Source organism: Sinohyriopsis cumingii, chromosome 4 (assembly GCF_028554795.1).
Source record: "Sinohyriopsis cumingii isolate HCF-2022 chromosome 4, ASM2855479v2, whole genome shotgun sequence".
NCBI classification, from domain to species: domain Eukaryota; kingdom Metazoa; phylum Mollusca; class Bivalvia; order Unionida; family Unionidae; genus Sinohyriopsis; species Sinohyriopsis cumingii.
Window position 1 is genome coordinate 72,050,373 of NC_142964.1, and position 12,282 is coordinate 72,062,654.

At 35.9% G+C, this 12,282-nt stretch overlaps 1 protein-coding gene across 1 annotated transcript in view; it reads right to left on the reverse strand.

Moving 5' to 3' along the window:
• Positions 1-12,282, reverse strand: part of LOC149801431 (dmX-like protein 2) — a 212,399-nt gene that overhangs the window by 98,868 nt on the left and 101,249 nt on the right. Inside the window, exons 18-22 of the mRNA XM_089955559.1 lie at positions 9,113-9,500; positions 7,973-8,113; positions 4,698-6,350; positions 2,329-2,525; positions 52-171 (exon numbers count right to left, since the gene is read on the reverse strand). Coding sequence (XP_089811685.1) covers positions 52-171; positions 2,329-2,525; positions 4,698-6,350; positions 7,973-8,113; positions 9,113-9,500 — 2,499 coding nt within the window. The remainder of the gene's footprint in view (positions 1-51; positions 172-2,328; positions 2,526-4,697; positions 6,351-7,972; positions 8,114-9,112; positions 9,501-12,282) is intronic.

Genomic DNA, 12,282 nt, shown 5'->3' on the forward strand with positions numbered 1-12,282 from the left:
TCTTAAGATAAGCTTAACTGTACTTTCCTAAGTCTACAAGTCTCAGCTTACCTTCTCTATTGTTTTCTTCAAGATGTTAATGTTTGTGATGAACCATCCTGCCCCAAATTCTCTCAGTTCTTCCCAGGTAGGTTCCCCTTTCTGCACACTGGGAATGGCTGACACCAGTTCCTGCATGGAGATGAAATTTGATGATCATTTTAATAAGTGATGTGCTTCTGAAAGATAAAGTCAATTTAAAGCTCTATTTTTATATGCCATTCCTAATAAGACAATAAAAAATACACTAACACATACATTAACAGAAAGGCAAAATCACCAAGTCCCCACTACCGCAATATTTTGCAACATTTACTTATCTGCCAATTTTCTAGAATGTGATGGTGGATTTCATAACTGTAAATTTATATTAAATCTAAAGACCTTCTTATTCAAAACCTTACTGAGATCATTTATTTTATTTAATTGCAAATAAATATCTATCTAGCCTTTACATAATAACAAAAAAGTTGCAACAAAGAAGCTAATTTGGCATGCTAGTTTTTTTATGAATGTGACTCTAACAATGCCAATCTATTTTCTATTTTATTTAGACTCAGTTAATTTTTACAAAGATAAATGCCCAAAATCTAATACAACACATGTTTTATGATCAGTTTACTGAGTCTTACTTATATATGAAAGCCAAAAAACACAGAAGTACATGCAATGCACACTATACCCAGCCTGAGTTTAATAGTCACCAATGTAGGCACCAGTATAGTATAGTTGACTCAAAGATTATAAACCAATGGGTGAACCTTTGGTCAATGTATGTGGTCATGAACTATACTTAATAAGCAGAAACCACTATTTTCATCTTACACTTGCCATCAGTGACCTCTGACCTTGACTACCCTAAGTGGAAGCCATCCACAAAGTTTTGACAAGGAAATTGCTCTGACAAAACATTATTCCATGAAAGAAACTTACATTATGACAAGTTATAATGCAAAACCCATTTTCTTCATGACCAAAACAATCGTGACTTTGGAACGTTTGATCCCAAAACCAATATGCCTCTTCCATACTTCAGTGCAAGCCATCCACACACTTTGGTTAAGGCATGTGGTCTATAATTAATGTTATTATTCAAGAACAATTTTTTTTCTTCCAGTCAGTAATCTTCACCTTTGATGCAAAAATTAATAGGCTCCGTTCTTGCATAACTGAACATTTGTGCAGAACCAACGGGCTTCTTCCTTATCCCACATGCAAGATACCCACACAGTTTGGTCTGGGTCTAAGAGGTTGACCTATGTTTTTTTGTGTGTGAAGAAACCATTTTTCTTTTTTCAGTCACAGTGACCCTTGACATCTGATAATTTGACCCCACAATCAATAGTCTCCTTCATTATTCCATGTGCAAGATAGCCACACAGTTCAGTCCTGGTATATTATGTACAATTAATGCTTTTGTACAGACGCTATGTTTTTTTTTGGGGGGGGGGTCAGTAATATTACCCTTGAACTTTTCATCCCACCACCCTGTTTTGGAAAATTATTCTCAGTAGAAGCTGGGCTGTTACACTGGAATTTGTATGTTGTGCTGTTTGGAGTTATTTCAAATTACTTGGATTGGAATTATTTCAAACTGCTTAGATTCAAAAGTACTAATTCTGTTATTTTTCTGGAAACTAAGTGTGTTTATGTAAAATAGTTGAAGGACAGTTGTTTTAATAAAAAATTCATTCGGCTATCAGAAATCAGAGTGATCATTCTTGTTTCTATAAGGAACTGTAGAATTTAACACTACAGATTTCACCATACGTCTTTCATCTTGGATTCTTCATCGGGATTCGAACTAGAAATCATTTGAACATTTTGTTATTAGGTCTACAAAAAAAAAATTATTCATATATTATTCTTTGATTATTTTTGGATTTGATTCTATAAAATCGTAAGTTCTATTTTTTCATTTTTACAGAATATTTCCAGGGAAATAGTATTTTTCAAAGCTTGTTGTTTTCACTCTTTCTTGTGTTTATTCGAGCCTAAACACGCGACGTAAGAGATAAGGGTTAGGTACTAACAGAGATGCAAACAATCATCAAATTTGTGGATTTTAGCATGAACAGTGCTTGATAATCATAACACAAATGAACATAAAGCAGTAAAATATAAATGCAAATTCCTAAATTCATACGTCAGAGCCATAATCTAAATCATAAACATGAACTTCAACCAGCTGTCGACAACCACAACATCAAAGTTGATAACATCAGTATCATATCATAAAGTTTACTATAAAGTTTTATTGTACCTCTTACAGGTGAGCAAAAATGTTACCTCAGTTGCCTCTGAATGGAAGGCCCAGACAATGTTGAATGTCTTGAGGCCTTGCTTTTTGAGCAAGACCCTCTGTGTGGGGGGTAGAATCCTCATGAGGTAGTTGTGGTGCCTTATAGCCAGAAGAAATCGGAGACCACAGTCATCTAATGACTCTGTTGGATGGTATGAGATCTGTCTCTCTACTGCCTGAGGATCTGAAATTTCAAACTAAATTAATTATTTTTTTACAGCAAACATGTCATTAAAAAAGACTGGGCCTGTGAAGTTTAATTTGCAAGTCTAGCTGTCAACATTAGTTACATTAAAGGTAACTGCTGATTGTTTTCACAATGTTTCAAATCCTCATCCACTTTCTCCATGTGCCTGCCAACTTAAAAAAATTCAAGATACCCATGTTATGGTAAACTTTTTTAAATACAGTACACTGAATTACTTCATTCAATGCACTTTACAATGCACAGGGGGCCCAGAGTGGCCAAGTGGTCTAAGGCCCTCTCAATTATGGATCACTGCCATCTCACCTCTGTCTGCGTAGGTTCGAGTCTAGGATTCGGCCAATGTGGGTATGCGAGAAAGCTTGCCAGTAGCTTCTCGTAGGTCGGTGGTTCTTCCCGGGGTTTTCCCGGGTTCTACCTCCACCATTAATACTGGCCTACATGCATAACCTGTTGTTTGCTGAAAAATGGCGTTAAACCCCACAACAACAACAACAAAGCACAGATATGGTATTAAAACAAATGTCTTAAGGGTTGGCAACCTGATTTTCATGCTATAATTGCCCCTCAAAAGGGATTGATGCTCTCTGCTGTAAATACAGTGTAGGAAAAGAAGATGTCTGTTTCTTTCCTACTTTATAAGCTTAAAGTCTTGAATTAATGAAACTATGTAAGACATTATTCAATAGATCCAACATACCAAATTTGTGCAACTAGATTTGTGTTTGCAGACCTGCCAACCCTGACAAGTCCATCTCAGTAAGGCAGAACAAAATATCAAAAACTACTATTGTAAACCTGGAAAACGTAATAAAAAGTTTGATGCAGAGAGAATAAACACTATGTTCAACTGAAAAGTTTGTAAAGTACGCATAGCCTTTATTTACCACTAGTACAGTTGCACAAACTTTAGTTCTGGTCCCTATGCAACTCAATGACTTGTTGCTATCTCTCAACTTGACATAATTCATGGAAATTCTTTTTCCATTTCACATGACGATGGCAATCATATCTCCCACCACAAGACAAACTCAAATTGGCACATGATGTCCAATAAATGTAATTGTGTTCTTTCCAGGTTTTATTCACAAGAATTTGAATACTCCTTTTTATTCTTCTGTGTTTGATTTTAACACTTTTTTAGAAGCTTTTTTTCCCTTTTGTCTTAAACATGCATTGCTTTCTGGACGCCATTTTAAATTTTTTTGTTTGATCATGCAGATGCTTTGCATTAACAAATAGGTATAGCTTAAAGCATCTGGGGTACTGCTGTAAAATTAGTCTGGTTCCCTGACTTATTTCACTAATCCTAATATGAAACCCTGATCTATATCAAGCATGTATGAATAAATTATCCAGATGTTTCAGCAACTATTATTTTCCATAGTTTTTCCTTTATGCCATAAGTCCATATTTTAATGGCAATTATCTTACGGCAAAATCGTAAGAGTTGGCAGGTCTGTGTTTGTACACAAACACAATCTATTCAAGCCAAGCAGAGATAACAAGATTTTCTAGGTGGCCACTGTGGTAGCATACTGCTTATTCAATCGGCACCATTTTCATACAGAACCAAACTGACCTTGGGTTGAATGTGTGTAAAGTGTCTTGGCAATCCTCCAAGCAGTTTGGTTTGGGGCAGTGATAACAAACATAATAGACAGATGGTCAATAAGGGTTGTTCTAGTAAAACATTTTTGGGAACCAGAGAAGGCACTTTTAATCTGGGATACTCAACTATAGAGTCAATTTAGAATTTTCTTTTCACTTTAATATGAACTATGTCCAGTTAAAGTACCCTGACATGTATTTTTTTAAAACTGCCTTCCCTGGGTACCACGTATATTTAAATGGAACAGTCCTATATAGGCCAGCCAAACAGCTCTTCTAATTTTTTAAACTGCCATGAAAAATACCTTAACATAAGAAGAGTTTTGTTTATCTTAATCCTGATCATGACAAAATTATAGAAGAAATTTACTCATACTTTCAGAGTGCTTCCTAGTCTAAAAGTGCTGCCTTATCTGTCGATATCATACTTTATGTTTCATAAAAGAACACAAAACATGGGACCTTTTTGTTTGGCTTACTTTTTTAAATCTGCAGCTATCTAGCAATATATAATGATAAGTGGAAATAGGACAAACTCACTTGAACTCTCTCCAAATCTGTCAGCAAAATCCATTTTGATGTGAGCTACTGTATCAGCCAATGCCAGAAGGTACATCTGATCCAAACTGGATAGTCCTGGAAGTTGTACATGGGTCAAATGCTTGCTTAGCAAATGTGCCTGTACGGATCCAAAATAATTGGGGTTTGCTGTTGGCAAAGCACTTCCTTTTGCAGAAAGGTTTGCCTTGCTTGGCATATTTTCTGCGGAGGTGGACAATACATTAGTATCAAGAACTTCATCTTCAAAACTGGTCTGGAAAAGTTCATTGTAGTCAGTTTGATCTTCGTCAGCATTTGGTGCCCCACATTCTAATGCATCAGACTTAATCTGAGTTTGATCACCATCAGCAGCAAGAAGGGCATATAGTGGCAGTGGTGGAATAGAACTGATTTCTATGTAATCTAGAGTTTCCTCCTCTTCAATTTGCACTGGCTCACCAGAGCTTAATGCAGATACTGACATAGCCCGTTGTCGGATATGATGCCTTGAATCCTCCCAATCTTTGTCTTCAGTGCATGTTGCATGTGTCACATCTCCTCCTGCTATACATCGCACTAAGTGAGCTAATATGGCTTTCACTCTCCTCACTTTACCGAAGTTCAACAACTCCATGAGAGACTTTGGGTGATACTGGGGTAACACTGGATTAGCTTGTCTGGATGCCTCAAACAAGCCCAATTCATGAATAATTGTTAGACTAAGGTCACTTTCACTCCGCTCTAACGTTTCATTTGTCAAATTTGCCACTGTTTTCTGTGTGTCTCTTTTCATTAAGGAAGTGGCAACTCTCTTGAAATTCGGCACTGAGTATGAGGGTTTGAAACTTGGAGTGGACTTGATTGGTGGCAACAGGCCTGGCTTTCCCAAATTGAAAGACATACTACCAAAATCTCGGATATCCATTTCTTTCCCATCTGTAACAGTGGGGTCATGATTTGATCCACTTTGCCATTGAGAGTAAACATGCATTTCATTGTCCATCGCAACTACCAAAATACCACCACGGACCCATGAAATATGCATTGGTAAGGGAGGTAAACCATCTGCAGTAGTGAGCTCAATGGAGCGTAATTTCATCCACTGTAACTGTTCCTGATAATCATCAATAAGCATGGATTTGGTTGTTTGGAGTATTGATCGTCGTCTGTTTGATTCATTTAGTGAAACTTTTCTTCCAGGATCTGTCATTTTAGTGCTTCCTTTTTGTTCTGCACCTGCTTTCTGTGAGGCTTGTACTATTTCATTTGACACTTGGCCATACATCATAATCTTAGGTCCAACCCCAACTGTCAACACATGGGAACCATCCTCTGTCGAAACCCAGTCAAGCTGTACCAAATGTTTCTGTTGCAATACACCCTCCAAATGAGCATGTGGTACTGAAATGGATCTCCTGACACTGTATATCGTACTAATACTTGGAACAGATTTGGTACGACTCATGTTCACAATGTTCACAAGAGACTGAGAAGGGGTCAGGCTCTTTGGACTTTCTGATGTGGGGTATTCTGGGGTCTTGAGTACACTCTCTGAACTGCCATAAATCACATCTAAATCAATCTCTGCCTTAGGATCTGGCATCTTGATGTTTTTCAGTTCTATTGTATCCTCTCTAACCCACTCAGATCCCCCTGAAGAGAAAAAAAAAGAAGAGTTTCATTTTTCTAAATAAAAACACTGAGGATTCACTACAGGCCATACACTGTCTACAACTGGGGAATGGCAGTCATAGCAGAAAGTTATTTACTTCATATGTTATAATATAGCAAATCCTGCCTTAGCAGATACACTTGTAAATAGACCACCCATCCATAAAGGACACTATTTTTGTACCATTTTCTTTACATTTGCTACACAGGAAAAAAATATGTGGTCTTAACTAAATGTTTGTTTTTCTATGTTCCCTATGCAAAAAAACTCTCTCTTTCCCAATGCAAAAAATCTCTCTCTATCTCCTTCTCTGTCTCTCTCTCTCTCTCTCTGAACCTAGTTTTGGCATGGTCAAGTTACAAACAGATTGCTAAAACTTCTGAAATATATCAGTGAAATTGAAAAAGAAAATTAAAAGTTGTTTAAATATGCAAATACTTTCCATGACAAAACTTCCCTCTTTGGGGAAAGAGCAAAAAATAAATGTATTTATAAAGATCTAATAAAAACCAACATACAAAAGTAAATATGATACTTGGTCTAGGCACCTAGGGTTTACAATTGGTGTAAATGAATGGACCAGCTCTTTTGTTTTGGTTAACCTTTGTACATAAACACAAAACTGATTAACTTTAATTTCAGCTTTCTTTTTATAACTATTGCCACAAAAGTTTTTGAAAAGCATTCATTTAAATGCTGATGATTAACGTCCCTTCCGTAAGGCAGGAACAGAACAAACTGAGCACTTATTCTATGATTGTTCAGTTACTGAACATTTTTGGAAATTATTTGTGGAATGGATTGAAACATACAACCCAAATTTAAAATTAAAGGTGTCTTTATAGGAAATAAAAACTTAGAAATCTTATCAAAAATAGCACATTTCACCGGTTATAAATATTGTGTTTTATCATACAAATGGCTGAAAAATATGTCACCAAAGTGATTAACAGAAGTGATAAGTTTAAGAAAAAGTGAACCCTTTTGTCAACTATTGGTCTGATTTCTTTGTTTTTCTTTACATTCACATGAAACAAACAAGCAGGCAATTTAAAACACACTGGTTCTTTTTGTACAATATTTGTGATTGTATGTGTCTTTGTATTAATGCATTATGTTGAATTTAAATAAATGCACATAAGTAAAGATCAGGATGGAAAATAATTCCCCATAAACCTGGTCAGGTGGTGATGTAGGGTTGCATGTAAAATCCTAACAACTTATGGTTAATTTTTCTTTAAATTAAGAAAAGGTTAGTTCAAGTTACAAACAGATCGCCGAAAATTCAAAAGGTATTTCTTGTTGTCTTTATGTTGTTTAAAGTATTTATTCCACCAGACAACAAACAATTTTAAGGTTGGGGAGCCTGGCAATCCAAGGTTTACACATACATGCATGTAACAGTAATACAAAAATGCAAATCACTGAAAACTAAAGTGATCATTTTTCTCATGTGTATAACTTAGACATAAATGACATGGAATTATGTGCGGGTGGCAATGATTTGTTGGTTACAGGAAGTGTAAACAAAAGGACAGCTGGACTGAAAGACAAAGTTATTACTACTGGACTAATAACTGCCTGGTTTGGACCAATTTCTCACCTGTGGATTCACATTCATAGATTGCTACACAGAGATTGAAGAACTTGTTTTCTGGCTGGTTGGATATAGTCTTGATGCCTCCAAATCTATAGGCTATTGCTACACGCCCTGTGTAAGCACAGGAAACTGTGATCGGCTTGCCTAAAAACAAACAACATAAAACTATGTTTAGAAGAGGGTAGGATAAAATGTTACAGAAAGAAAGGAAAGTAAACATGATTATTCTAGGGTGTGGACACATCTATCAAAATGAGTATAATTTTTTTGTAGTCAGCAGCATTCTTTCCAGTTTTAAACTGGAGCAACATTCCTAACAACTATTTACATTTTGTTAGAAGGGATTAAGATTTTGGTATTTTGGCTCTATGATCAGATAATTATTCTCAGAGAAACCGATGATTTTCACTTCACTTTCAAGCCTGGAAAAGCTTGGTTTTTTTGGGTAGTGGAACGTATATTCCAAAGTTTTATGGATACATAAGTATTCTAACATTTTATGGCCACACAATGCATCTGACAGAAAAATATATGCATATAATGCAAACAAGAATCATTTATAATGATATCTTTGAGGGTCTCCCATTTATGCAAGGACACTCAATTTATATACTAATTATGTAAACCCAGTATTATTATACTTATGCTACACTTTGTTTCAATGTTAACATAAAAAATATTGAATGCAGAAAATTCCTCAAAAAGTCACCTCTACACAACTTATTTGTGCTTGACAAGTATACCATCACTGGCCAAAATACCTTGAATGATTGGAGTTGTATACATTAAAAATAAACTTACTTACAGGCATATAGAAGGAATACAGCCAGCCATAACAATAGCTCTATCTCTCCATATTACATTCTAGCTGTCAAAAATATTCTGATTCACCGATTGGTTGATTGAATGACTGACCGATTTACTGAATTGATTTGATTTGCTTGATTTGATTGATTCATTGATTATAATTAGAGAAATGGGCCCATACTAAAATGTTCCGCTAGAAACAAGTTTGACTGAAATGTTAGTTTCGACAATATGGCATCTAATCATACAGTTATAATATCACAAAACACTATACAACAATCCTATCCTCAAAGCTTTTCAAGGAAGAAAAGGAATTTGCAGGTTAAGTTCAATTACCTGGAACATGTATTGCACTTGACTCGTCCTCCTGGTACATCATTTTCCATTCTTTCCATGTGAATGAGGCTTCTGGTATGACTAGACTACTGTGAGACACCCGAGACGGTCTCTTGATCCCACCATAATTCTCAATTCCAAATTCGTGAATAACTTTTGTGGCACTGAGAGAGCTGGGACCACTACTTAGGTCTATATTAATGGGATTGCCAAAAGGACTGGTAACATTACACTGCCAGAAACGAACTTCCCCATCTGAGCAGGCTGTAACTAGGAGATATGGTGCAAGGCATGCTGGGTAGATGGATGCTGAGCTAAGATGGCCAGCTGCTACACTGGCAGAAATGACTTCTACACCTTTAGGTAGAGGCAAGAATTGTGTGGATACCTGAAAAAAAATTAAGCATACCTTAACAACAAGTTATGTGTATTTTGGGGTAAAAAGCAATTACACATTCATTTTTTTTTTATGTTATTCCCACATCAAATAAAAAGCAAACATATTTTGTTGATTGATACGCCCCAACTTAGTAAACTCATCTAAGTATTACTAAACTTACCTGTAATGAAGCTGACTGAATCTTGCCCTTCATGGGCTTTGCCATATTATTGTCAAGTGATTGTTGATAGCTCCAATATTTTGCTTTTTGTAATAGACTCAAGTGGATTTTTTTATGTCCTGTGGAAAGTCTCAAGAAAATGCAATTGGCTCTTAGGGTGGTATACTAACTGAGACGGTTCCTTTGATAAAGTTTCCTAAATGTAACATCATACAGTCTGCCTTATGTACTTAAAAAGTCCAAGAGAAGAACTGCGCTACAGAGACTTATTGCTACCCATAATATGAAAATTAAGTTTTCCATACAATACAAATTATATGCTTATCCTATTCTTTTGCAGGATGAATCTATAATTATACCTTTTTTCTTTACTACAAAAGTCATGGGTTGATAGAAAAGGACACAGGGAGCCTAGGGAATAGCAGGGTAATGGAGGGTAGGAGAAGGAGTGACAAGAGAGTGTGTGTGTGTGTGTGTGCGTGCGTGCGTGCTTCATATTTTTAACGTAGCTTTAACATTTTAGTCAAATGGCTATGACATCTGCAGTAAGGCAGTTTATAGTGATGTCTAGCACTGGGACATTGTGCTGCAGATATGTAGCATCATGTCCCACCCAGTCACATTATCCTGACACCAGGCCAACCAGTCCTAACACTAACCTCTGAATGATGAGCGCCAAGAGAGGCAACTGTTAGTACCATTTTTGTAAGTCTTTGGTATGACTCAGCCAGGGTTCAAACCTGTGGCCTCCCACAACCAAGGCAGATGCTCTAACCACTTAAGCCACTGGAACAGTATTGGAGTGACATACCAAGTTATCAAGCTCTTTATAATTTTCAAAGAGAATCATTATGCTGAATTAAATAGCCCTGAATGTTTTTGCTGTATAATATTGAAAATACGTTTAGCAGAAGCAAGAAATTTAACAGCTGAAAATCAAATGACAAGAGGAAACTACATGTAGCTGCAAGTAAACTTAGGCTTGCTATTATCAAGAAAGTCTTGAATTCAACACTTTCTAAATCATTTTTGTATTATCAGATGTTCTTTAAACTTTTCACATTCTCACATTTTGTTCCAGTGTTTGCTATATAGAGGATCTCAAATGGGTAAAGATTTAATACTGAATTTATGAAATGAGTTATACTGAATTTATGAAATGAGTTAAATAATCTCCAGCTTCTGTAAGCTTTGGTGACCTAACGCTAGAAATTATTTATCTTTCATAAATCATTACACATTTGAGATTCTGCTTACCATAAAGCTTTAATTCAGCATGGAAAGAAAGAGAAAAAGAACACATCTTTTGTGGCATTTGATTCTTGCTCAGGTGCTGCATCCTTCAATTCTTTAGTGAAAAATAATCCATGACACAAGTCGAAGAAGTACTGAATAATCTGTTAACAAGTAAGGTTTAGAAGTATAACTCTTAATAAATAAGAACTAAAAAAGCAACTGTCTTTCTAATTTTCTAAATAATACAACATCTGTCATGAACAGTATAATTCTTCAAAATTGGACCACTGCTGGAAATTCCTATGTGTTGTTACATAGTTCATATGGCTAAGTCAGCGATAAGGACTAAAGTGCCATATACATGAATCTGTATGTGGCTGATTAGAACATTTCCATGGCTGAAATGTTTCCGCAATGGGCATTTACCACAGATGCAATATTGGATTGGCAAAAGGAAATGCATTACAGCTGTTGGACATTTCTCTGAAAAGAGTACTAATGGGTTAAGAAGTTCTGAGAGATTGGCCAGTCCTGATTTGCATCTACTTGGTTGTAGTTATTAACTTAATGTATGTTTCTGTGACTGGATATCTATATTATTTTGATCTGAAAGAACACTTTGATTTGATAACTTTCTGTCCCTTGGGAGATTGGCATTTGTAAAAATTCTTCTTAAAAAGAGGTGAATTAATTTACTCCTTGGTGGATAATATCTGAACCATGTTTGTTATGGGGTAGTGTACATGTAGCAGGTTTGCAACACCAGCCCTCCATCCACTGACTGTTACTTGTAATTTCATTTGTACTGAGCTCCTGTGGGATACATTTTCTAGACTTAAAGAGTAAATCACACTTCAACAGGCAAGGGTTGTTTAAAGGTTCATGGGATTCTGTGCATACAAAATTAACACCAGGAAAACCCTGTTTAGCAAGATTATATCTAAGTAGTACACTATGCAAATTTTCTTCTGAGTATCTCTAACTGATGAGCTAAATTTAAGTACAAATTCAACTAAGACAACCATAAACCTTCCTCTGATAACTATCAACCAGAAAATACTGCCTTTCCAGTAGCTAACTGAAAAATCAACCCTATGATGCCTGCTGCCATCTTAATTATCTTTGAATAAAAGAACTTTTCATCTTACATAATACTGTATGACAAGAAGTTTCTACTATCTTCCAGCAACCACTCCCTCTCCCCAACCCCATTTTATTCCTCATGGATTCTTTCTTATAACACAGTAAATCAAGCTGATTTGGGAGGAAAAGGACAAGTACAGACAGCAATTTTCCTTTCTTCAAAAAAGAACAGAATGGAATCAATTGTGAAAAAAACTGTACAAACTTTCTCTTGAGTATTTCTGATCAAAC